This window comes from Procambarus clarkii, chromosome 27 (assembly GCF_040958095.1).
Source record: "Procambarus clarkii isolate CNS0578487 chromosome 27, FALCON_Pclarkii_2.0, whole genome shotgun sequence".
Lineage (NCBI taxonomy): Eukaryota > Metazoa > Arthropoda > Malacostraca > Decapoda > Cambaridae > Procambarus > Procambarus clarkii.
Window position 1 is genome coordinate 29,243,773 of NC_091176.1, and position 27,793 is coordinate 29,271,565.

Here is a 27,793-nt window from a genome sequence, read left to right on the forward strand (position 1 = left end):
CCGCTAGCGGCCAAAAATCGGGCTATTTTTCCCGCTAGCGGCGAAAATTGCGCGGTTTTTCGCCGGTAGAGGCGAAATTCGCACGATTTTTGGCCGCTAGCGGCGAAAATCGCCGAATTTTTGGCCGCTAGCGGCAAAAATAGCCCGATTTTTGGCCGCTAGCGGCGAAAATTGCGAGGTTTTTGGCCGCTAGCGGCAAAAATCGCGCGGTTTTTGGCCGCTAACGGCGAAAATCGCGCGATTTTGGCCGCCAGCTGCGAAAATCGCGCGGTTTCTGGCCGGTAGCGGCGAAAATCGCCGATTTTTGACCGCTAGCGGCAAAAATAGCCCGCTTTTTGGCCGCTAGCGGCGAAAATTGCGCGGTTTTTGGCAGGTAGCAGCGAAAATCGCGCGATTTTTGGCCGGGAGCGGCGAAAATCGCGCGATTTTGGCCGGTAGTGGCGAAATTCGCACGATTTTTGGCCGCTAGTGGCGAAAATTGCGCGGTTTTTGCCCGCCAGCTGCGAAAATCGCACGGTTTTCGGCCGGTAGCGGCGAAAATCGCGCGATTTTGGCCGCTAGCGGCCAAAAATCGGGCTATTTTTCCCGCTAGCGGCGAAAATTGCGCTGTTTTTCGCCGGTAGAGGCGAAATTCGCACGATTTTTGGCCGCTAGCGGCGAAAATCGCCGAATTTTTGGCCGCTAGCGGCAAAAATAGCCCGATTTTTGGCCGCTAGCGGCGAAAATTGCGAGGTTTTTGGCCGCTAGCGGCAAAAATCGCGCGGTTTTTGGCCGCTAACGGCGAAAATCGCGCGATTTTGGCCGCCAGCTGCGAAAATCGCGCGGTTTCTGGCCGGTAGCGGCGAAAATCGCCGATTTTTGACCGCTAGCGGCAAAAATAGCCCGCTTTTTGGCCGCTAGCGGCGAAAATTGCGCGGTTTTTGGCAGGTAGCAGCGAAAATCGCGCGATTTTTGGCCGGGAGCGGCGAAAATCGCGCGATTTTGGCCGGTAGTGGCGAAATTCGCACGATTTTTGGCCGCTAGTGGCGAAATTCGCACGATTTTTGGCCGCTAGCGGCGAAAATTGCACGGTTTTTGGCCGCTAGCGGCGAAAATCGCCGATTTTTGTCCGCTAGCGGCAAAAATAGCCCGCTTTTTGGCCGCTAGCGGCAAAAATAGCCCGCTTTTTGGCCGCTAGCGGCAAAAATAGCCCGCTTTTTGGCCGCTAGCGGCGAAAATCGCCGATTTTTGTCCGCTAGCGGCAAAAATAGCCCGATTTTTGACCGCTAGCGGCAAAAATAGCCCGCTTTTTGGCCGCTAGCGGCGAAAATTGCGCGTTTTTTTGGCCGGTAGCAGCGAAAATCGCGCGATTTTTGGCCGGTAGCGGCGAAAATCGCGCGGTTTTGGCCGGTAGCGGCGAAATTCGTACGATTTTTGGCCGCTAGCGGCGAAATTCGCAGGATTTTTGGCCGCTAGCAGCGAAATTCGCACAATTTTTGGCCGCTAGGGGCAAAAATCGTCGATTTTTGGCCGCTAGCGGCAAAAATAGCCCGATTTTTGGCCGCTAGCGGCGAAAATTGCGCGGTTTATGGCCGCTAGCGGCGAAAATCGCGCGATTTTTGCCCGCCAGCTGCGAAAATCGCACGGTTTTTGGCCGGTAGCGGCGAAAATCGCGCGATTTTGGCCGCTAGCGGCCAAAAATCGGGCTATTTTTGCCGCTAGCGGCCAGAAACTATGCGATTTTTGCAGCTGGCGGGCAAAAATAGCGCGATTTTCGCCGCTACCGGCCAAAAACCGCGCGAATTTCGCCGCTACCTGACAAAAATCGACCGATTTTTGCCGTTAGCGGCCTAAAAAGGGGCTATTTTCGCCGCTAGCGGCCAAAAATCGCGCGATTTTGGCCGCTAGCGGCCAAAAATCGGGCTATTTTTGCCGCTAGCGGCCAAAAATCGTGCGATTTTCGCAGCTGGCGGGCAAAAAACGCAATTTTTTACCGCTACCGGCCAAAAATAGCGCGATTTTCGCCGCTAGTGGCCAAAAACCGTGCGATTTTCGCCGCTAGCGGCCAAAAATCGGCGATTTTTGCCGCTAACGGCCGAAAACCGCGCTATTTTCGACGCTAGCGGCCAGAAACCATGCGATTTTTGCAGCTGGCGAGCAAAAATCGCGCGAATTTCGCCGCTACCTGCCAAAAATCGACCGATTTTTGCCGCTAGCGGCCAAAAAAGGGGCTACTTTCGCCGCTAGCGGCCAAAAATGGGGCTATTTTCGCCGCTAGCGGCCAAAAATCGTGCAAATTTCGCCGCTAGCGGCCAAAATTCGTGCGAATTTCGCCGCAAACGGCCAAAAATCGCGCGATTTTCGCCGCTAGCGGCCAAAAAAAGGGCTATTTTCGCCGCTAGCGGCCAAAAATGGGGCGAAATGGTAGCGGCGAAATTCGCGCGATTTTTTCCCGCCAGCTGCAAAAATCGCATGGTTTCTGGCCGCTAGCGTCGAAAATAGCGCGGTTTTCGGCCGTTAGCGGCAAAAATCGCCCGATTTTTGGCCGCTAGCGGCGAAAATCGCACGGTTTTTGGCCACTAGCGGCGAAAATCGCGATTTTTGCCCGCCAGCTGCAAAAATCGCACGGTTTTTGGCCGGTAGCGGCGAAATTCGCACGATTTTTGGCCGCTAGCGGCGAAAATCGCCCGATTTTTGCCCGCTAGCGGCAAAAATAGCCCCTTTTTTGGCCGCTAGCGGCGAAAGTCGGTCGATTTTTGCCGCTAGCGGCCAAAAACCGCGCGATTTTCGCTGCTAGCGGGCAAAAACCGTGCGATTTTCGCCGCTACCGGCCAAAAATCGCGCGATTTTCGCCGGTAGCGAGCAAAAATCGGGCGAATTTCGCCGCTGGAGGTAAAAAATCGGACGATTTTCGCCGCTAGCGGCAAAAATCGCCCAATTTTTGGCCGCTAGTTGTGAAAATCGCGCTGTTTCTGGCCGCTAGCGGCGAAAATTTTGCGATTTTTGGCCGCTAGAGGTGAAATTCGCACGATTTTTGGCCGCTAGCGACGAAATTCGCACGATTTTTGGCCGCTAACGGCGAAAATCGCGCGATTTTTGGCCGCTAGCGGCGAAAATAGCCCCTTTTTTGGCCGCTAGCGGGGATATTCGCACGATTTTCGCCGCTAGCGGGCAAAAATTGCGCGCTTTCCGCCACTACCGGGCAAAAACCGTGCGATTTTCGCCGCTAGCGGCCAAAAATCGCGCGATTTTTACCGCTAGCGGCGAAAATCGCCCGATTTTTGCCCGCTACCGGCGAAAATCGCGCGATTTTTGGCCGCTAGCGGCGAAATCGCACGGTTTTGGGCCGCTAGCAGAGAAAATCGCGCGATTTTTGGCCGCTAGCGGCAAAAATAGACCGACTTTCGCAGCTAGCGACCAAAAAAGGGGCATTTTTCGCCGCTATCGGCCAAAATCTTGCGAATTTTGCCCCCTAACGGCAAAATTCGCCCGATTTTTGGCCGCTAGCGGTGAAAATCTCCTGATTTTTGGACGCTAGCGGCGAAAATCGCGCACTTTTTGGCCGCTAGCGGCCAAAAATCGCGCGATTTTTGCCGGTGGCGGGCAAAAATCGGGCGAATTTCGCCGCTGGAGGGCAAAAATCTGGCGATTTTCGCAGCTAGAGGCAAAAATCGCCCGATTTTTGGCCGCTAGTGGCAAAAATTGCCCGATTTTTGGCCGCTAGCGGCGAAAATCGCAAGATTTTTGCCAGCCAGCTGCGAAAATCGCTAGGTTTTTGGACGCTAGCGGCGAAAATCGGGCAATTTTTGGCCGCTAGGGGCGAAATTCTCACGATTTTTGGCCGCTAGCGGCGAAATTCGCACGATTTTTGCCCGCTACAAGCGAAAATAGCCCCTTCTTTGGCCGCTAGCAGCGAAAATCGGTCGATTTTTGCCGCTAGCGGCCAAAAACCGCGCGATTTTCGCTGCTAGCGGCCAACAACCGTGCGATTTTCGCCAGTAGCGGGCAAAAATCGGGCGAATTTCGCCGCTGGAGGGAAAAAATCGGGCGATTTTCGCCGCTAGCGGCAAAAATCGCCCGATTTTTGCTGCTAGCGGCCAAAGAAGGGGCTATTTTCGCTTGTAGCTGGCAAAAATCGTGCGAATTTCGCCGCTAGCGGCCAAAAATCGCCCGATTTTCGCCGCTAGCGTCCAAAAACCGTGCGATTTTCGCAGCTGGCTGGCAAAAATCGCGCGGTTTTCGCCGCTAGCGGCCAAAAATCGCGCGATTTTCGCCGCTAGGGCCAAAAACCGCGCGATTTTCGCCGCTACCGGCGAAAAATCGGGCGATTTTTGCTCGCCAGCTGCGAAAATCGCAAGATTTTTGGCCGCTAGTGGCGAAAATCGCGCGATTTTTGCCAGCCAGCTGCGAAAATCGCACGATTTTCGACCGCTAGCGGCAAAATTCGGACGATTTTTGGCCGCTAGCGGCGAAATTCGCACGATTTTTGGCCGCTAGCGGCGAAAATCGCGCAATTTTTGGCCTTTACCTGCGAAAATCGCGCGATTTTTGGCAGCCAGCTGCGAAAATAGCACGGTTTTTGGCCGGTAGCGGCGAAAATCGCGCGATTTTTGGCCGCTATCGGCGAAATTCGCACGATTTTTGGCCGCTAGCGACGAAATTCGCACGATTTTTGGCCGCTAGCGGCGAAAATCGCGCGATTTTTGGCCGCTAGCGGCGAAAATAGCCCCTTTTTTGGCCGCTAGCGGCAAAAATAGCCTCTTTTTTGGGCGCTAGCGGCGAAAATCGGTCAATTTTGGCCGCTAGCGGCCAAAAACCGTGCGAATTTTCGCAGCTGGCGGGCAAAAATCGCGCAATTTTCGAAGCTACCGGCCAAAAACCGCGCGATTTTCTCCGCTAGCGGCCAAAAACCGTGCGATTTTCGCAGCTGTTGGTTAAAAATCTCGTGATTTTCGCAGATAGCGGCCAAAAACCGCGCGATTTTCGCTGCTAGCGTCCAAAAACCGTTCGATTTTTGTGGCTAGCGGCCAAAAATCGCGCGATTTTTTCCGGTAGCAGGCAAAAATCGGGCGAATTTCGCCTCTGGAGGGCAAAAATCGGGCGATTTTCGCCACTAGCGGCAAAAATCACCCGATTTTTGGCCGCTAGCGGCGAAAATCGCGCGGTTTTTGGCCGCTAGCGGCGAAAATCGCCCGATTTTTGGCCGGTAGCGGCGAAAATCGCCCGATTTTTTCCCGCCAGCTGCGAAAATCGCGCGGTTGTTGGCAGGTAGCGGCGAAAATCGCGCGATTTTTGCCCGCCAGCTACGAAAATCGAATGTTTTTTGGCCGCTAGCGGCAAAATTCCCAAGCTTTTTGGCCGCTAGCGGCGATATTCCACGATTTTTGCCCGCTACCTGCGAAATTTGCACGATTTTTGGCCGCTAGCGGCGAAATTCGTACGTTTTTTGGCCGCTACCGGCAAAAATAGCCCCTTTTTGGCCGCTAGCAGCGAAAACCGGTCGATTTTTGCCGCTAGCGGCCAAAAACCGCGCGATTTTCGCTGCTAGCGGCCAAAACCCGTGCGATTTTCGTCGCTACCGGCCAAAAATCGCGCGATTTTCGCCGGTAGCGGGCAAATATCGGGCGATTTTTGCCGCTAGCAGCAAAAATCGCCCGATTTTTAGTCGCTAGCTTCAAAAACCGCGCGGTTTTTAGCCGCTATCAGCGAAAATCGCGCGATTTTCATCCGGTAGCGGCGAAAATCGCGCGATTTTTGCCAGCCAGCTGCGAAAATCGAACGGTTTTTGGCCGTTAGCGGCGATAATCGCCCGATTTTTGGCCGCTAGCGGGGAAAATAGCCCCTTTTTTGGGCGCTAGCGGCGAAAATCGGTCGATTTTGGCCGCTAGCGGCCAAAAATCGTGCGATTTTCTCAGCTGGCGGGCAAAAATCGCGCGATTTTCGCCGCTACCGGCCAAAAACCGCGAGATTTTCGCCGCTAGCGGCCAAAAACCGTGCGATTTTTGCAGCTGGCGGGCAAAAATCTCGCGATTTTCGCAGATAGCGGCCAAAAACCGCGCGATTTTCGCTGCTAGCGGCCAAAAACCGCGCGATTTTTGCCGGTAGCGGGCAAAAATCGGGCGAATTTCGCCGCTGGAGGGCAAAAATCGGGCGATTTTCGCCGCTAGCGACAAAAATCGCCCGATTTTTGGCCGCTAGCGGCGAAAATCGCGCGGTTTTTGGCCGCTAGCGGCGAAAATCGCCCGAGTTTTGGCCGGTAGCGGCGAAAATCGCGCGATTTTTGGCCGCTAGCGGCAAAATTCGCACGATTTTTGGCCGCTAGCGGCGATATTCGCACGATTTTTGGCCGCTAGCGGCGAGCGGCGAAAAATCTGTGATCTGTGCGGCCTGTGTGAGCGAGCCCCCACAGGTGTGAGCGAGCACCCACAGGTGTGAGCGAGCACCCACAGGTGTGAGCGAGCACCCACAGGTGTGAGCGAGCACCCACAGGTGTGAGCGAGCACCCACAGGTCTGACCGAGCACCCACAGGTGTGAGCGAGCACCCACCGGTCTGAGCGGGCACCCACAGGTGTGAGCGAGCACCCACAGATCTGAGCGGGCACCCACAGGTCTCAGCGAGCACCCACAGGTGTGAACGAGCACCCACAGGTGTGAGCGAGCACCCACAGGTGTGAGCGAGCACCCACAGGTGTGAGCGAGCACCCACAGGTGTGAGCGAGAACCCACTGGTCTGAGCGAGCACCCACAGGACTGAACAAGCACCCACAGGTGTGAGCGAGCACCCACAGCTCTGAACAAGCACCCACAGGTGTGAGCGAGCACCCAGAGGTCTGAGCAAGATATATATACGTATACATATATATATACACATACATATCTAATCACCCACACAAATACACACATCAATAATCTTTGTGTCACAAGTGACACAAAGAGGTGTCACAGGTGACATCACAAGAGGCTCACAACAGTCACTATACAAGGCACTTTACATCTATGGTGAGTCACACAGTTACTAATCTTGCTCCACACCCACCCAACTGGGCGGCAGCTTTACAGTCATGTGCTCCGCACCCACCCAACTGGGCGGCAGCTTTACAGTCATGTGCATGCATTACCTACAGTAAGCAAATTTTGGATACTTCGCTAAGATTTCGGGCAACACATCATTATGAATGAAGTACACATTTCTTGGACACTATTGATGGTGTTATCTCTAAATTCCGCAATTTTTTCACATTCCATTATATAATGACGCAAAGTATGCGAATAGTTCTGCTGACAGAGTTTACATTTAGTCAAATTAACACGGCAGACGGCCATCCGCCCACCAGATGGCCTCCACCAGGCATGTGACGGAGTTCATATTAGTCAGTATTTCGTGAGGTTGCGTCAGCTACATCCATTTCCACATACAGTATAATCATTCATTATGCATGTATAAAAATGGTTTTTATTGTAGGTTTAATATATATATATATATATATATATATATATATATATATATATATATATATAATATATTTTCGATGTGTTATATTTTAATATAAGTAATATGCTAGCTATACCTGTAGGGCCAATACATGTTTATATAAATATTTAGCGAAAATGTTTGCTATTGCGGGCTAGCTAGCAAATATTCTCATGTATACTGTATACAGTCTAAACAGTACCTGACGTCGCGTGACCGCTCTCTCTCTAGCTGTGAGAGGGTGATATATTAGGCGAATATTTATACCTATAGCTCTTGACATATACATACACAAATAAATACCCAAATCAAATAAAACTAAGAAAGACGTTTATTTTTATCAGCTCAGGTAATAATAATACAAAATTGTTTTCCTTCAATTTCATTTGTTTTTGCAATATGTTTATTAGTAGGAAAGAAATAACGGCAATGAACATTCTGGACCCTGCCATGTTGGCACCTACGTCATAGTGACGTCATAGGGAAAATGATAACATACTCTCAATATTTTAAAGACAATGAATTAATGGTGTATTAGTCGTACTTAATCATTGAAAATATACTTGCAGTTAATTAAAAAGGTAATACTATATAAAAATAAATATAAAGCACGTTTAAGGTAAAATGATGTAAATAGAAAGTGTGAGAATGGGTGGCAAGAGGGGGAGAGCGGACCAATAGGCGGCCGCCACAGCAGTAAGTCCCGACACACCACACAAGGAAGGCGTTATGTGAAGGCTTCTCCTCCTCCACCCCAACTTTAACTTCAACTTGACGGGCGCAGAGCTTGGTTATCTGTGAGACAGAGCACTGAAGGAGCAGCTCTGGAGATGGCGGCTGCCAAGACGATAGTGATCACGCTACCCAAGCATCTGAGCCCCGGTGGGAGGGTGATGGTCCCCTCGCACACCGCCATTGCCTCCCAACAGCTGTCGTCCTTATTGTCTGGGAACTACGTGCACGTTATCAAAGACGAACCTGCCGACGGCATGGTGAACGACGAGGGCAAGTCTCCACGGAAGAGGCAGAGGCTCGATCATCTCAGCCTCGAGGAAAAAATTATGAGAAGGTAGCGTTTCGCTGCGGACTTTATTGATTTCTTTTAGAATTGTATTCATGGTCGGCCGAGCAGACAGCACACTGGACTTGTGATCCTGTGGTCCCGGGTTCGATCCCGGGCGCCGGCGAGAAACAATGGGCAGAGTTTCTTTCACCCTATGCTCCTGTTACCTAGCAGTAAAATAGGTACCTGGGTGTTAGTCAGCTGTCACGGGCTGCTTCCTGGGGGTGGAAGCCTGGTCGAGGACCGGGCCGCGGGGACACTAAAGCCTCGAAATCATTTCAAGATAAAGGGGGTTGAGCTTTGTCTCTTTGGTCCCGCCTCTCATCTGTCAATCAAATGGTGTACAGGTTCTTGAGCTTGGTGGGGGTCATAATTATATTTGATACTGTTTATGAAGTCTGCCTCCACCACATAGCTCCGCAGTTTATTACATTTATTAATTAACGATACTGCAATTCTTTGTTGCTCGCCTGAATACCTGGTTTTAAACTGCCCTCCTTGCACGAGTACCACCCATGTAACGTCTGGTCAACCCTCTAAATTCCCAAGAATTTTCTATAAGGTGATAATGTGTCCCTTAACTTCCAGTAATGCAAGGTTCAATTCTCACAGCCTTTCCTCATAACTGTTCTAGAACTAGTCTGGTGGCTTACCTTTGAACCTTCTTTAAATTCATCTTGTGCTAGACTGTTGGACACAGGACTAATGATCCACTGTGAGGAGTGTATGGCGAGTCAACTGTGTGAGAGAAGGGGGGGGGGGGAAGAAATAGTTACCCTAAATGTATTTAAAAGGATAAGTTCTATGCTCATGGTGTCCTGTCTTCCTAGTATAGTACTGTACTTTGGCATGACACTGAAACTACGGATGATTTTAGCACTTACCACACTCGCTTTTTCCAATCTCAAACAGCCACTGTTTGATGGTTGATGGGGTTCTGAGAGTTGTTCTGCTTCCCCAAGCCCAGCCTGAGGCCAGCCTTGACTTGAGAGTTTGGTCCACTAGGCTGTTGCTTGCAGTGGCCCGCAGGCCCACATACCCACCACAGCCCAGTTGGTATGGCACTCCTTAGAGGAAACAATCTAGTTTCCTCTTGAAGATCTCCTTGTAAAGGAAAACTTTTTTTTTTTTTTTTTTGGCAAGATTTGTTTCAATAGCTTGAGTTAAAGCGGCATGTTTCAAGAATTCTTATCAATGTTATAGATTTCCATTAGTTTTGTATGTAGTGATCATAACGCCTTTTCTTTTTCTGTGGTATATTTAGTGCATTTAGCCTTTCCTTGGCTGTATTTGTTCCAGAAGCCATTTAGTGGCACGTCTTTACACCTTTTACAATTTAATGTGCTTCTTTAGATATGGGCACCATACAACTGTTGCATATTCCAATTTTGATGTCCACAAAGATTGCAAACAATTACTTTTAATATTTTGCCATCCATGTATTTAGACACCTTATAAAGCATAGCATAGGCTCCTAGCACCATGTTCTTTGTGGTCCTTGGGTAACTACAATTCAGGACCATTCCTTAGATCTTTATCAGTTCTTTAATTAATGCCTACATAATTTGTATGTTGTGTGGTGCCTATTTTCTACTCCACATTCCATAACGTGGCATTTATAAAAATTAAATTCCATTTACTACTGTACACTTAAATTTTCCAATTCATCTTAAAGGGCATGACAGATGTCGGTTTATCTTGCATAGTAGTTTGGCATCGGCAAACATCTTCATATAATTGTTCCCTCTAGGAGATCGTTCAGATAATGATTATTACTGGTGCTAGAACTGAATCCAGTGGTATTCCACTTGCGACATTTCTCCAATCCCAGATAGTACAGTTGGGTTCATTCTTGACTTCTAAAGAATTCAAAGTTCGAATACTGGGTAGGACAGATGGTTGGGTGTATTTCCTGTCACAAAATGCCCTTGTTCATCTTGCAGTAACTAGGTACCCAGGAGTTGGCTATTTGTGGGGTTGTATCCTAGGGAGGGTCAGAAATTTGACAATAGGGTATCTCACTACAAGCCTAACATGTATATATGAACTGGCTCACCTGACAATATGAATTGGTGCCTCTGATTATTGTCCTCGTTTTTGTCACGATTTTATCCATATCAGAAGTTTTTTGTCACCCCTCAAGTATATTTGTTTCCAGAACAACCTTTATGTGGAACTGTCAAGTCTGGTAGGGGTTGATAGGGAGGGGGTATTAGTAGTGTGGTAAGGGCTAAATGAGATGCAGGTGTATGGTGGGGGCCCACTGTAGGGGTCAGAATTGCTTTGCACTATGTAGCAACTCATAAGTCTGATGTTGACCAGACCACACACTAGAAGTTGAAGGGACGACGACGTTTCAGTCTGTCCTGGACCATTCTCAAGTCGATTGCGAGTTGTATGGTGCCACAATCGACTTGAGAATGGTCCAGGACGGACCGAAACGTCGTCGTCCCTTCAACTTCTAGTGTGGTCTGGTCAACATACTTCAGCCACGTTATTGTGACTCATCGCCTGCGAACAAGTCTGATATTCAGGATTAAAAACCTTCAATAAAATCACTGGTAAATCTGACCTTGATCCAATACTTTTGACATTATCTTTTGCTCATATTGGCATCCTAAATAATGCCTAGGAAGTAAATATTTTGATTAAGACGATTGGTATCTTTTAATAATTACTTAGCTATAGCTGTTCTGTTTAATTTTATTACCCAGGCACTATTTAAATTTTATACTGTGTATAAATCCACCATCTTGAAAATTTGAATGGCAGTGCACTGTCTACTGATGGCATTTATGAAATTACTTTAAAATTTAAAAAAAAATTAAGAAAGTTACATTAACTTTTGGACTATAAATTTGATAAAACTGCTGAGAGTTCTCTCAAATTGTCTAAACAGTGTGTTTTATTCCAGGAAACTGAAGAATAGAGTTGCTGCACAGACAGCACGTGACAGGAAGAAAATGCGCATGGATCAGTTGGAAGCACAACTAGCAGAGATGTCGGATCATATTTCAGAATTAACAAGTCTAAATTCAATACTAACAGAACAAAATTCACAACTTGCTGAAGAAAATGAAGCTTTACAAGAGAAGTTATCAAAATGTACTTGTGAACAGAAAATTGATAGTGATGCTGTTTATTGCCAAACTGTCAGTGAACCACAAAATACAAGTGTATCGGAGGGAGTCGTGATCCCTGTCAATGCCCCAATTGTTGGATCAGCCGTATCCTTACCCCTGCAGCGGGCAGTCGGAGCATTGGCAGTAATGAGGATCATGGTTCTCTCGGCACTTTGTTCACAGTGGATAACTACAGCAGCCTTGAGTCTGATGGACACTGTGATAGTCAGTTCTTCAAAGGGCAGTCAAAAGTCACCTCAAGGCACACAACCTGCACAATTGCTGCCAGTGAAGAAAAGACTAACTGGTCTCAAATGGTGGGGACCACAACAACAGATGTGGAATCCAACTGGGACCTAGCAGACCATGACTATACTAAGGGATATGAAGCAAAAGAGGACCTAAATACAAGACTTACTCCTGCTGAAGAAGACCTTATTGCTCAGTTAACTAGTGCATTAAATGAAGTTCCTGCTCAAAGCATTGAGTGTGTATCAACAAATGGTGTCACAATGTCAATTGATGAACTGGCAAGTCCAACTGAAGATATAACCAATCCAGAAGTTTTGAAAGACTTTCTAGATTTTGAAAAAATTGCCAGTATTTCAGTTACAAAAGGCAATGAAACTTGCCCAAGAACACAGTCTCATTCTACCAGAGCACCTTCACCAATTAGTAAGGAGCAGATTTTAGATTTTCTTCAGGATAAATTGACTAGTTCTAGCCCAGAATCTCTCTTAGGGTCAGAGTCTGGCTATGAATCTATTACATCACCACAATCTTTAGAATCTTTTGATGTCCTATCACCTCAATCCTTACAGTCTGATGAATTTGAAGACCATAGTATGGACTTTGATATTGACTCATTTAATGAATTGTTTCCTTCATTATTTTAGCATACTGAGCACCAGTAGCACTTAAGTACCTGGGAAAACTTGTATATTTATATATATACAGTATTGTAATAAGGCTTGTGAATAGTAGGAGTAAGGTTTATATTTTATCCTCATTTGTGGTATATACTATAATAAAAATGTACAAAAAATCCTCTTCAATTAACCTAAAGTATACATTTTTTATATTGGGTATATGATGGATTAACCCTTACACTGCACAAAATGTCATATGTTTGAGCTCAGTTTTTAAAATTTTCTGAAACTTAAGTGTTTTGTGCATAATCTACTAGGCAAATGCTCCAACTTTGTTTAAAATAGAAAATAATTATAAAATTGAATATTGAAAACGTCAGATTTTGAAATCTGCAAAAATATAAAAGCACCCGCTGTTCATTTATTGTTATGCTCTCAGAATAGCATATGATCATTTTCATATTTAGAATATAAATTTTCAGTATACTGTAGTTTATTAGTATGGCATTTGAAATATACACAAATTTAAAACAATTCTATAGGGACTGTAGAGCAGACAGCTGTGCACACTAAAAATGGTGCAAATCGGTCGAACTAGATTTTTGGATACCTTGAGGCTACCTTGAGGTGCTTCCGGGGCTTAGTGTCCCCGCAGCCCGGGGACACTGAAGCAAGTTGAAATTCTAGTTACTGTAGATATTCATTGTCGATAACTTCAATTATAAGGCAGTTCTAATTCATGAATTTACTTGTATGTTGTAATAAACATTGTTTGGAATTCATACTCAAATGTGTGAAAGTTGTAGGTCACTGTTGAAATGAAGTCAAGAAAATATAACCCCCCCTAAAAACAAAATATAGGGATAATAATAATGATTTAGGGAATATACAGTATTTAGGGTGTACAGTACTTTCAACCTGTCCTCTTAAAAATTACGTCGCTTTTGGCCGTTTACCCGTATGGCTGATAACTGACGTAATTTCAAAATGAAATTGAAAATAAATTTTGGATTTTTTCCCCCAAAACAGTAAGTTAAGGAAAATTTCCTGGCTGCCTATCTAGATGACCCTTAAGTTTCAAAATGTCATGGAAAAATGTTATTTGAAAGTTTCCTCTAACACTACACACAAGTCACAATAGTGTGATGCATCAAATGAACAAATCCACAAATCCCTTGTGGATTTGTTCCTCTCCTAACCTTTCCGAGTAAGCCAGAGGAAACAGGAAGGTACATCACTTTCGTGAGCCGATTTCATTTAAAATTCCATACGTCCATTTTTGGCCATAGTGCGCATAAGTGTAAAGCGACATTTGAAGAAGACGGGTTGGTACTTTATATAAGTAAAAAAGTCTTACTCTGGTCTCTAATCAAAACAATGTAAAGAAACAAGGAAAATAGTTTGAAATCTGAAAAAAATCAGCCCCCCCCCCCACCCCCCAAAAAAAAAGTCGGTCCCAAGTTTTGAGTTGACCAATTTAATTCTGTCTTCACATAGGTAAGGGTATGCATTCTCCAGGATGTATGTTACAACAAATTCAAATAATAAACAAAGGAAAAACTATATAAAAAAAAAAAAAAAAAAAATGGAATTTGTTGAAAGTAACTTATAATAACATTGGGCAATGTATTTACGTGATATATAACAAAATAGAGCATAACAACATAATACAAATAATGAGTATGTATTACTCACCAATGCTATAAAGGCACCAGCTGTATATCCACTTTGTGGACACTTCTTACCATTATTCTGCTTTGTGTGTCGGACAGGTGCTTGCATCTCTCTATTATTGCATTATCCATCGGTTTCAGTTAATAGGCGCTGTTCTCCTTATCAACAAAACATTTTTTTAAATATTCATCTAAAATAAATTTCTGAAAATATTTTTATGAAAGTTTCACGACGCTGAAGCTAATAAGCTAGAGATTTGTTTAACATTTTTAAGTAATTTTGACATAATCCAAATATTTTTCAAATTATACCCCCTTATGCTGAGCAGTTTAATGGTTAAAGAATTAGTTATTGCCATACACCTTTAAGTTAAATGTGGATTTTCCGAGGAAATCCTGCCTGTAATCCGAAAAACTCGTAAACAGGGACGCTCGTATTCCAAGGTACCACTATAGTTGTTTGGTAGTTTTGAAGTTTTGTTTTCTGTGAAACCTCCAGTTTCTGTAAAGCTTCTCTGACTTTCTGGATGCTTTCCTGGTGTAGTGGAGAAGTGTCACTCTGCATGGGCCAGGTTCTGGTCCCCAATATGCCTAACAGAACTCCCGTGAATGATGTGACCTATTAAATGGTGCAATCTTGGCAAAATAGTTTCAGGGAGCCACTTGGGGGGGGGGGGGGCCTAGTAACTACAATAAGATATCAAAAGTCTCAACTGGGTAAAAGAAAGTACAGTATTATAATCTTCAACTGTAATAAAACTCCAATTAGTTCAGTGAAAAAAAACAACTTAAAAGGAGTTACAGATCTGGGAATAATTGTCAGAAAACCTAATATTTAGCCAGCACAAGAAAATAAACTTATAAAAATAAAAGCCAGGAAAATGATTTGGTGGTTAACGAGAACATTCAAAGCAAGATATACCACACCAATGTACAGATCCTTGACTGCCTGCAAAGAACTGTTGGAGTACTTGAACTACTGGGACTACATGAAAACACTCAAATTGTAATCCTTCAATAGATGTATATACCGCATATCATAATATTTACATAAAATACTGGAGTGTTAGGTACCAAACTTATAGAATGAAATTACAACTAGAGTAAAAGTAATGGCAGGAAGTGTGAACTTAATCCAATGAAAAGTCACAGCACCACGAGTACGATTAGAGAACAGTGTATCAGACACAGTATAGAGATATCTCGAAGGTTATTGAAGGCTACCAATTCCTTATCTAGAGCTATGACACTTTGTTAAAAATTGTGTTACATATTTTTGTTCATTCTAGATATTGCCCCCACATTGTTTCAATCTCCTGCCAACAAATATACATACAAGAACAAACAAACATTTTCAAGGAAAACTTGACAAGGTTTCTGCTGGAGTTACTAGATCAGCCTGGCTGTGTGGCCCTATGGTCTACAAGGGTAAACGCCTAAAACTGACATAATTCTGAAAATCATATGTACTGTACTACAAAAATCATAAAAAAATGGGATTGATAATTAAAAATAATTGAAGCAAACATTAGTTTTAGTCAACAATTTTATAAGCTAATTTATGTACAGTGAGGAAACCAAAGATTTGTCAAGAGAGTGCATACTTAATACCACCAAATATGTTTAATGGAAAATATATCAATGTTTATAAAAATACTGTATACATGTAAATAAATGCATCTTACTTACATACACAAAATTACAATTCTTTGAAGAAAGACAGTTATGGTAAGACATCAAAACAAAGTAATTCCTCTAGTAACACACACAGTAGTCTTCATCTTTGTTTACTACAGAATATACTTCATTAATAAACCATTTATCATTTATGATATGGTAATATTTGTCTTCACTTCCTCCTCCAGTACTTTGTAAATAGGTGTGTTTCTAACTACATGCCATCAATTCAGGGTCAGTTGATCAAACTGCAGAAATAAATGTCACATTGTCTATAGTTGTTAATGAGAAGAACTTGAGCTCTCCTGTACTCACCTAGTTGTACTTGTTACATCTCTTGAGTAAACTCATTTATGTTGGCCAATGGAAATGTCTCATCCTCAATCATCATCATTTGAATGGTCCGAATCATTCCTCCCAACCCTCAGATAATTGCTCATTTGTTGCACCCAGGTCAATACATTGCTCGTCTCAATTTATCTGAATAATTGAGACTATATATTATATTCAGTACAAACTATATAATTATATTCAGTACAAACTATATAATTATATTCAGTATTATATTTCACACAAACAGCCAATGCTTTCATGTTATATACTGTATATACATTTTGCTAATAATAATAACCATTACATTGACAGTACAATAATTTCTTATTTTCGCCTATTTAATCTTTTGGGACGAAAATGATTTTCAGCTAAAGGCTGGGGTGTAACATTTCTGACAGATTTCCGAGGCCGCTCCATTTCATCAGAACCGCTGCTGCTGGAGCCTTTTAAATTATCATCATCTGAATCCTCATCAACAATTTTCTTCTGATGTTTTGAAGTAAAAGTATTTGTTGACTGCCTCACTGACCTCCTCACATTGTTTTCTGTTGTAAATTGGGAAATTAAAACATTACAAAAAAATATACTGACATATCGGTATACTGTACTGTATTCATATACAAAATGTAAACAAATCACTGCAGGAACATGTGATATGGTGTGGCATACTCAATACATGATTCAAAATTTTAGTGACAGTAATACATTATTAATTAAGATGGCATTTTATAAACGATTAGGGGGAATAACAAAAATAAAATACAGTGGTATCTTGGTTTACGACTGCCCTAGATTACAATTTTTTGGGTATACAATGTCAAATTCATTGTAAAATTTGAATTGGTGTACGACGTTTGCTTTGGAACACGATTTGTCTGTTAATAAATGTTTGGGTCGAGCAACCATGTGGTGCGGCTGGACGCGGGCGAGGCACTCAGTTTACCAGCGATCCCACTTAGTGACGACCATGCTTGAACTCTTAGCAAAGAATTTCATTGTTTATCTGCTTTTTTGGTTTCTGAACATAAAAGATTCTTAGACAAGCAAGCAGTGAGCCACAACTAGGTTCTAGTGGTATGCCTGCAAAATGTAGGAGAGAGAGAGAGAGAGAACCTCAGAAATGTCATCACTGCCTGATGTTATAATGGAAGGGGGACTCCCCTTCCAAACACTAACACCTCTCCTCACCACCCCCCCCCTCTCACCATCTACCACATGCCAACAAGAGTCCTCAATAAGGGTAAGATATACTGTAGTACAAAATATGAGTAGTATTTGGTATAAAATATGTTTTTAAGTTAATATTTTTTGGTGTGTGGATTGGATTAATTCAATTTACATTATTTCTAATGGGAAAATTAGCTTTGGTTTACAATTTTTTGGTGTACAACGCTTCTCTGGAAACGGATTAGAATCATAAACAAAGGTACAGTACCACTGTATTCCCAAACTTTTAAGGATTATAATGCCTAAAAGTCAGTATAATGAACTCAAGGATGCTGAACACAGCAGTGTGATTTAAATTTGAAACAAAATAAACAAGTCTGTTTATTTTGTGGTGGGAACTAGTTGCAAGAGAATTGTTTTTTGCCACAAGACACACTTGTAGAGGTATTCCTACTGCCTCAGTGATCACACAACCAGTCTCACAGCCTGCTTGCTCTCTTCTTGTATTTATTTTAGCATTTGTTGATTATAAGCAAAATGCTTTGTCATCATGCATATAAGAGTTGTACTAATGCTCAGTATAAAATATTTTGTTAGGATGAAAGGTGTTGGTAGGTTAGTAGATTTTTTGTATTTGCAGAAAAAAACCACATATAGACCTCATAAACACTGAACTGAGCCTATGGTTACTATTTATGTGAAAAATTAGAGGCATTCCATAGTGTCCAAAATCTATACTGTATATAGATATTTTGGCTCAAGTGGAACACGTGGGCCATACTAAAGAGTTGGAAGTGTTTGCAGTAAAAGTAGAATCAAGAAAGAAGAAAACATGTTTTTAAATCTGTCTGATGCACTACCAAATCAATTATGCTTATCTAGCTGTGTTTTTCCATGTAGAACAAACACAAATTAAAGAGAATTTCTAGCACTTCTATACACAAAGCTAAACAAATAGAATTTTTATTTTGGTATTTTAGAAGGTAATTAATTCCAAATGAAGCAACCCCTCTGAAGCAACCTTTGAACTCTTGATACAAGATGAGACAACTATAGTGGCTGTGTAATATATAGCACCAGCAAACAAAAGATGATTCAGAAAAGTATATGAAGACATTAAAAAAGCATGTATAGATGAACTAAAGAGAGAAGCAACAACAGCAGAATGAGAGCAAAATTAGTGATCCTGGTAAAAATAAAAAAAAATGGTGGAAATAAACACATGGCAAAAATAATTATGGAAAGGACTTTCCTAACACAATATATAAAAGATAAGGGAAAGATACACACAGCCTACTAAAGTTTATCCTAACAAAAACTAATACAGTAATGTCATTAAATATATGAGACTTCAGATGAGATGCTGTAGGGTAACAGCTCTTAGCTTACAGTTTCATTAGCAGCATCAGTAAGGAGGGAGGGAAAAAAATAGATTGAATGAAAGTATGTTTGTCCCTATATACATCAACTTGAGCACCTCTCACCTTTGTTGTTTCTATGAGCAGGGTGTAACTGATTCCGAACATCTTCCTCTTCCTCTTCACTTGAACTTTCCTTTGGTTTTCTTCTAATTTTTGCTGATTGTGCTGGGAAAGAAAAGATATATCTTTTTGGTTTTTAAATGTTAAATAACTAGACATATTTTGATAACTGTACAACTGTACAACTAAGTACATAACTGTACAACTAAGCTTTTATGGTGCCCAAAGAGCATAGTGGCCACCCTCTATGCAGCATGGCAAGTCATGCAGAAGATGCCACCTGTCACCCAAGTGGCTCCTCCCAACTTACTCCTTTTGTTTTAATTACACTAATACACACATTATATATAAGAATCTACATTTGTGTTCACCATAGCGAACCACCTAGCTGCTATGGTGAGTACAGACAACACGTGGCCACACAGATTCAGCAGACAACGCTACCTACCTCAGCATTACTCCTCCCACACAGCGCTAATTATCACAAGAATTCTGCTATTACTGTATCACAATCCTGGTAATTTTTATCACAGTCAGGGGTTTCCTGTAATAATCATTGCTAAATAATAGCAGTTACATATTTATTTTGACATTTTCAGGCAATGCTGTGGTCACAAGCTAAACAACAGTGCTGTTAGCTCCTGCATGCGCTAGCCTTGGTTGCCCACACAGTACTGTGGCTGTCACACCCGAGAACATTGGCCACGATTTTTTTTAAACGTGGCGTCTGTTGACAAAAGCCCTGAGGAAGCTGATGTGAACCCTGTGTAGCCGCGGGCCATTTGAATTGTGGCCGGCACCCTACGTCATATATGTATGCCATGCGCAGTTTAAGGGTTAATGTAATTAAATGATTTGAAATGCCTTTTTTTGAGTGTGCCGCTCAGTAATTGCATAAGACCTCTCGCGTCTACCAGGAGCCAGGACCGGAATTTAACTCTCTATGAAGTATGGGTATCTTGGGGATCAGTGATAAACCCAAAACCCAACAAAAAACCATCAGAAAGTATAAGTGCATCAAAACAGGCAACAGCATGCATGAAATTAGGAACCAGGGAAAACAGGGCAAAACGATTGTTGCCACAGAGTACACATCCAGCCATGATGTATCCAACTGTTACTAGTTGGCAGGCCAGGTCATACGAGAGTCCTCATCAGGCGAGACCTCATTCATGAGCTGCCTGAGCAGCTCGACCTACCCATGGAAAAAAGGAAACAAAGCGAGGTTGGTAAACTACTAAACAGTCCACCAGAATAGCACATTTCATTATCCCACATATTGTGAAGGCGAGGATAATCTGCCAACTGGCAAAGCTAAACCACCTTCCTGATGACTTGGAGCAATGTAAGAGACTGGGTTCACAATGCACTGACTTGCATAGCATTGAGTTGCATGCAAATAATGTGGCCACAGGACAAAGTGCATGGTGCACCTTGGGCAGACAAAACCAGGTGTAAATGACTAAAACACCCATGTGGAAGGCAGACTTCTCATTCTTAGCTAAAAAACAAAAAAAGGTGGTTTGAGGTGTAGAAAATGAAGATCAGGCCCAAAGGAATAGCAACCATACTAATAGAGAAGAGCATGAAACTCTCCATGGCTGGAAACAATGGCAGGATCAAACAATCCATCAGAAAATAAAATCCTCAATTGAGCGAGAAACCCAAAAGTGAGGAGACTACAAAATTGACAATGCCTGAAACCCAAAGAGGAGAGTGCAGAAGGAAAAAGTAATAGTAAGACCACCAACCACAGTGTAGGTGATGTGTGTACAAGGCAAAAACCCTCATGATCTAAAAATTGGCATCTTGTAGACAAAGTTAGATTCAACCCAGACGTAAATAGGTTCACCAGCAGGCAGTCGAACATCTCACAAGACCCTAAGAGGGAGGTCTCGAAATAGTAAATAGTTAATTAACTGGTTGCTTGCACTGGGATACCTTGATGCCCCTATGATTACATTTCTCTCTTGAAAGGGGTAATAGTTATGATTTTGCCCTTTTATCATCATAGTGGATAATCTCATTGGTCGTGGACTGAATTTATCTCCCCTTATTCCCAATAATATGACCAAACCTTTTGGAAAGTTATCTGTTACCATAGGGATCTGGTCGACAATACACTGGTGGATATGCCATACTTAATGGACTCTGGCCCTAACTCAGGGAAATGCCTAAGGATGCCTTGCTCTTAAACAGGAGCTTAGAAAAGTATGGAGGTTGGTAACAATTCTAGTTCTTGAATTAAGATAGAAAGCTATGAGGACCATTTTTGGTACAAGGATGGTACAGTATTTATGACATAATTACTGTTTATTCAGCTATTATTATAGCCAAGTTTTCATGAATTAATTGTTTTTCGACTACCTAACCTACCTAACCTAACCAAACCTAACTTTTTCGGCTACCTAACCTAACCTAACCTATAAAGATCGGTTAGGTTAGGTTAGGTAGGGTTGGTTAGGTTTGGTCATATATCTACGTTAATTTTAACTCCAATAAAAAAAAATTGACCTCGTACATAATGAAATGGGTAGCTTTATCATTTCATAAAAAAAATTAGAGAAAATATATTAATTCAGGAAAACTTGGCTTATTAGGCAAATCGGGCCTTGCATAGTAGGCTGAGAAGTGCGTTCTGGCTACTAGGTACAACATTATATATATATATATATATATATATATATATATATATATATATATATATATATATATATATATATATATATATATATATATATATATATATATATATATATAGTGTATACACACACATATATATATATATATATATATATATATATATATATATATATATATATATATATATATATATATATATATATATATATATATATATATATATATATTTATTTATTTTCAGCATATTTGTGGTTTATAATGTTTGAGATGTGCAATAATGCACAAATATAATTACAAAAATATCATAAAAGGCCAAAGTGTATGGCATATAAAAGCACAACAAACAAAGTAGCCTTGAGGATTAGTGTGGATTATGTATCTACACTAATTAGCTCTCAACCTTCGTAGTTCCAAAAGTGATGCCCCCCCCCCCTTTAACTGTAAAACTTTTATACAAAGTATTAACTTGCTTAACTCCAAGTGCATCTATTCAAATACCATATAAATTGCTGACCATCCATATTTAAGAAATAAAATTAGGAAAGTGCTGGAGAGAATCAACTTTTCAGAACCTAAAATACATATTGTATATCTTATATATACATAAACACATTTCACAAGTAAAGAAATATTTACCAGGGTAACGTGGTTTTTTGAATTTTGATTTGGCACTAGCAGCTTTATTGATTACATTTTCATCTTCCACCCCTTTGTCATGGCTCTCCTGTATACGCCCCTCCAATTCTTCAATTAATGCCTTGGACTCGGGTTTTGCTGTCTTCTGAGCATTTGCCAAAATCCCCAAGAAGAAATCATACACCTCAGGCTCGTGCATTTTGTCAGAATAGCAGCTGAAGTTTTCACTGAGCTTCCTTGTACTTTTTTCACTGTAAAGAAATTCACAAACATTTAATAAACTGAGTGTTCTACCATCAAATATTATATAAACCTTGTCTCATTATACCTATCACAATAATATATATATATATATATTCATTTTTTGTTTTGGCAGCCAAGAGCTCCCAGTGGTGCTGCCACCCATTGGTGGCCAGCCATAATTAGGGGTGGTTCAATCTAGAAGCTGGGTGAATTGTTGTAGACCCATTTGCTGCTCCAGTTATTTTCTCTGCGACTCTTACAGCTGCCTGTATTAGTTCACTTACTTTCTGGATTTTTTTTTTTAGTGATCATACCAATCCCCTGCTCCTTGTGAGGGTGCCAGGCTCTGGCTCTAGGATCCAGTGTTCAGGACTCCTAAGGCGGATGAGACTTATCTGTGCGGAGCTATCTCAGCGAGTGCCACCGTTTGGCCCCTCCAGAAAGATGTGCTTGGTTTAATAGAAACATGCAAGTGAAAGTGGTGATAAAGGAATAGATTCTGTAGTTAGAAAGCAAAAAACAAAAGAAAGATATAAACACTTCAGTGTTAAGAAAAATTTCTTTCTAAGCAAGCTATTCAGATGATCCCTTAAACAACATCCCACTCTTCCCAAGGACACGAACAAACAGCCATGGCAGATTGACCATGTCTGGATACTGACATCTGACATCACAATGCTCAGTGTCATATATAATATCATGGGAAAAGTGAGCATTAAGCTCTTTTTTATATACAATGCAGCATTGTATTTTTTGTCTTATTTGGTGTGTGTCACAAGTGAGTTGGCGAGTTATTTTTTACTGTTTGGAGACTGACAATATGTAATTTTTACACCAGCCTCCAGACACATCAAATTACACCAAGTTAAACCTTCCTACATATCTACTGGTTTGTTAGATTAAAGTTTAGGCCTGTTCCTTTGGGTGTACAGTATGTTGTGCAAGTTTGCAGCTGTGTGGCATACCCTGAGGAAGATTCAACTCCCTCTGGGCTGGGTCTCCACAACAGCTGCTCCTTGGTTGTTCACTGTCTGAACCAAGGGGGGGTTTGTTTTGGACCACTGTCCTATGGAGCTGGATGCATCAAGTAGTTCGGCTTCTAGTTTCTCGGGGTTTGGTTCTCCACATGGTTCATAAATGGGGGGGGGGGAGGGGAGGGGGGGGGGTAAAATTCTTGTGGATGGGTTATCTCGTTTCTGTCCCATTTCTACGGAGTGGATCGTCAACAACCCATCCTTCCGTTGGATTTGTGAGACACTTGGCAGCCCTAGGTGGATCTCTTCACATCGGTATAGAACCGGTGCCTTCCCTCTTACATATTCCCTGATCTCAAGGCTTTTAATACAGGCATTTATCCTCGGCTCCAACACTTTCAGCAGATTGGCACAATGATGTAGTTTGCTGGTTTTACCTCCTCTGCTTTACATGTCTGGAGATTTTGACGCATATTTATCACAATTTATATAAGGAGTGCGTGGCTGGTTTACTTGCGGTGGCAGTATGAGATTCCCGGGCATTTGTTCAAATGTATACACAAAAGAATTCAGATAACACATGGAAACAATAATAATAGTACAGTATAAGGTATAAATCCCTACCTGGGGCATCTAAATGAACACCCCTTAAAATATTATATTAAATAATACTGACAATTTAGTAACTTACTTGAACTGAAGGAGTGAAAGACAATAGGCAATATCCCTCCACTGTCGTGTATTGATGGTAGCTTGGAATCGGTGACACAATTTCTCAACCAAATTTTCCTGTTGCTTGTCTTTTTGAATCAAAGAAAATATGTGTCTGAAACAAAAATAACTGATGCTGTATTAACTCTTTCCCATTATCCCATCTCTTACTGTTATAGGGTGAGGAGGCAATCACTTGGAAATGTTGGATAACTACAGGAAGAACAGAAGTTAACGTACTTTTACAGGAGTAAAAGTACGGTACCAGTATGGACAATCAATGTATGTATGGGGTTAGAAAGAATATCTGCAGTAGCTCTCACTCTACCAAAACATTTAAGTTCATATAACTCAGAGGAAAGCAGTTAAGTCTGAGGATTTCACCTGACTTGCACTGTTCAGTTGATTCTCTCTTCTACAGCAACTGCCATGACTCATTTTCTCAGTAGAAGTAATTTTTTGTGGAAGTATGGAAGCTAGTATAAAACCAGCACTGAATGTAAATGCCCTTTTCTGGGTGAGCCCCTGAGGCTTCCTGGAGCTCTTGGGCAAATGTGTGATGTATTAGACCGGGCATTAGTTTATAGAGTTCGACCTACCGGGGACCACGAGCCAGAACCTGGTCCCCCCTCAGAGAGTTTGCAGGGAGCAATGGGCCCTGGAAAAACCCCCAGTGTACCTGGGGGTTTCCTTATCTACCATCGACCAGGATTAGGCACCCAGAAAGATAGACATAACAAACAAACCCCACTTGGTAAGAAAAGTACAAAGAAAAACTAAACAGAGAGGCAGAACGGTCTACAATCCCAAGGAAACTAGCAAACGTCACACGCCACTGCCGCTCCGCTCGTCTGCGCAGCCTTCCCCTTCCTGAGAGGATGAGGAAGGGGAAGCCTCAGACCTCCCCACGCCGGCTACCCAGCACTCCAGTTCGTTTGCTAATGTGGTCCAGGGCGGACCACATTAGGCTCCCCACAGAAAGATTTTGTGTAAATGAGTCACCATTATGAGAAGCCATGTAGACTCTAATGCATTAAATAAATACAGTAAATGTAATTTGCAAAGCATCATATATTAACTGAAATTCACAACATTGTATACAATCGTGGAGTATGCAGCCCCAGCATGGAGTCCATGGGCCAGATTCACGAAAGCACTTATGCAAACACTTACGAACCTGTACATCTTTTCTCAATCTTTGGTGGCTCTGTTTCCAATTATTAAACAGTTAATGAGCTCCGAAGCATCAGGAGGCTGTTTATAACAATAACAACAGTTGAATGGGAAGTTTTCATGCTCATAAACAATTTAGTAAATGTAACCAAAGTCGTCAAAGATTGAGGAAAGATGTACACGTTCGTAAGTGCTTGCGTAAGTGCTTTCGTGAATCTGGCCCCTGATCTAGTCAAGGATAAGACTAAAGGAAAAGGTTCAAAGGTTTGCCACCAGACTAGTACCCAAGCTGAGAGGTATGAGCTATGAGGATAGACTACGGGCATTAAACCTCACTTCGCTGGAAGACAGAAGAGTTAGGGGGGACATGATCACCACATACAAGATTCTCAAGGGAATTGATAGGGTAGATAGACAGGCTATTTAACACAAGGGGCACACGCACTAGGGGACACAGGTAGAAACTGAGTGCCCAAATGAGGCACAGAGATATTAGAAAGAACTTTTTTAGTGTCAGAGTGGTTGACAAATGGAATGTATTAGGAAGTGATGTGGTGAAGGCTGACTCCATACACAGTTTCAAGTGGAGATATGATAGAGCACAGTAGGTTCAGGAACCTGTACACCTGTTGATTGATGGTCGAGAGGTGGGACCAAAGAGCCAAAGCTCAACCCCCGCAAGCACAATTAGGCGAGTACAGTACCTTGAGAAAGGACGAAGGTTACATCCAAAAATTTGGTTTTTAATACTGTTAAACATAAATTGGGTTTTCCTTCACCTTCATTCAAGCACTACGGCATTGTATTAAGCTATTCCATTTCCTCACAAATGTATATAACTGGTTTCTGATCAGATAAACATATTAGAATCCTCTTAATGCAATATTCATTGTTGAATTTTAAGAGGGAAAGCATTTTTTGATCTGTAGTAAGATAATTTTAAGAATAAGAATGTCAGAAAAGGATTTAGATCTTACCCAACTATTGTCCTGAAGTGCTGCTCTTCAATTCCAAGTTCCGCATCAGAGAGACGAGACATAATGTCGGGCAACACATTATACAGAGCATTGCCCTTTCTTGCAAGTTCATTAAAGAAGAGATTTGCAAGACCTGTAGATTCATTAAATGTTATTAATAAAATAAAACAAGACAACAAGACAAAGTCTTGGCAAAGACAAAGTCTTGGCAAAGACAAAGTCTTTGCCAAAACAATGGCAAAGAAAATACACTCCCCCAAAAATTTACGAAGGGGATTTAAAAATTTGAGAAGGGGATAGTAATAGGAATAAGAAGAGGATAGCAAGGGAACTTATGTTCCCTTGCTATCCTCTTCTTATTCCTATTACTATCCCCTTCTCATTGGGGGGTTATAAATATGAGCTGTCTCGTATGGGCCAAAGGGGCCTTCTGCAATTCTTATTCCTACTACTATTCCCTCTTCTACACCTTACCTTTCGTACCTTTCACCTTGCTCCTCACCTCTCTCTTGCCTATTTATTGCACTCATCTCCTTCCCTCATCACTATCGACTTGAGAATGGTCCAGGACGGACTGAAGCATTGTCGTCCCTTCACCTTCAAGTGTGTGGTCTGGTCAACAAATTACTCCTGGCTCGCACACCAACCGTAGAGACAGCACCACACTACAAGGCACAGAACTGAAACAATTGCTGAAGCCAGAGGCACACGACCTTGCCAGTGTCACATCAGCCAGGCACTGAAGGGTGGGTAGCTGGTGGGAAGGTCTGAGGCTCCCCCCCCTTCCCCTTCTCTGGTAGGGGGGAAGACGGTGCTGCGCAGACAGCGGCGTGACAACTTGGTGATGTCATGCTAGTTTGCTGGTTTTCATTTGGAGAGTTCTGTTCACTCGATCGGCTCTTTGTAGCAATGTTTTCACCAAAATAGGGGTTTATTTTGGGATGCTTACCTTTCTGGGTGCCTGACCCGGTCGATGGTAGACATAGAAACCACACGGGGGGTTTCTATAGGCCATTGCTCCTCATGCCTCTCTGAGGGAGCCAGGTTCTGGCTCATGGTCCCAAGTAGGCCTAGAACTACATGCACATTGACTGATGCCAGAAATCTAATATATCCATATCAGCCTGGATAGCTCCAAGGAGCCGACGGGGCTTCCCCCCAGAAAAAACCTAAAAACAATTAAATTCTTTACAAAGAATTCATGCGCAATCATCACTACGCGAGAGGCACTGTTAATCCCTGCGCTGCGCACCTATTTTTGGCAAAAACTTCATAGTGTGTAACGAGTAAACCTATACTCGCTCCATTATCTCATCTTAATGGCATAACTAATTACACAAGCTATAATCCTATCCCTATTTACAGGTAACGGTTTTTCCACCCTCCTATCTTACTGTGAGGTGTAGTAACCGTATATAAGCCAGCGATTTGAGAATAGCAAACCAGTACAATCTCCAGTCAAGAATGTAGTACTCGGTGTAGGCAGTTCTAATCGACCCAAGACGCTACAGCTTCGACACAGAGCAGGCAGCAGACTACGACCTCATCCAGCTACAACGCTCTCCCACATAGAGTTCCGCGACTCCGGCCACACTCAGCT

General features: G+C 42.6%; 2 protein-coding genes across 3 annotated transcripts in view; one reads left to right on the forward strand and one right to left on the reverse strand.

The window, feature by feature from the left end:
* The first annotated feature begins 8,128 nt into the window (after positions 1-8,128).
* Positions 8,129-12,670, forward strand: Xbp1 (X box binding protein 1). The gene is given in 3 exon segments (XM_069332533.1): positions 8,129-8,520; positions 11,429-11,690; positions 11,693-12,670. Coding segments are annotated over 3 exon segments (1,341 nt in total). The 5' UTR covers positions 8,129-8,281; the 3' UTR covers positions 12,533-12,670.
* Positions 12,671-15,710: 3,040 nt separating this feature from the next.
* LOC123762541 (condensin complex subunit 1) overlaps positions 15,711-27,793 on the reverse strand; it is a 47,020-nt gene continuing 34,937 nt past the window's right edge. The window contains exons 25-30 of one of the 2 annotated variants that reach the window (XM_069332532.1): positions 26,194-26,326; positions 24,024-24,158; positions 22,116-22,366; positions 18,840-18,941; positions 16,487-16,733; positions 16,202-16,335 (exon numbers count right to left, since the gene is read on the reverse strand). In XM_069332532.1, the coding sequence (XP_069188633.1) occupies positions 16,513-16,733; positions 18,840-18,941; positions 22,116-22,366; positions 24,024-24,158; positions 26,194-26,326 (842 nt within the window). In that variant the 3' untranslated portion in view covers positions 16,202-16,335; positions 16,487-16,512. Of the gene's footprint in view, positions 16,734-18,839; positions 18,942-22,115; positions 22,367-24,023; positions 24,159-26,193; positions 26,327-27,793 lie in introns of both variants that reach the window. The other variant, XM_045749040.2, reaches the window with a different exon arrangement.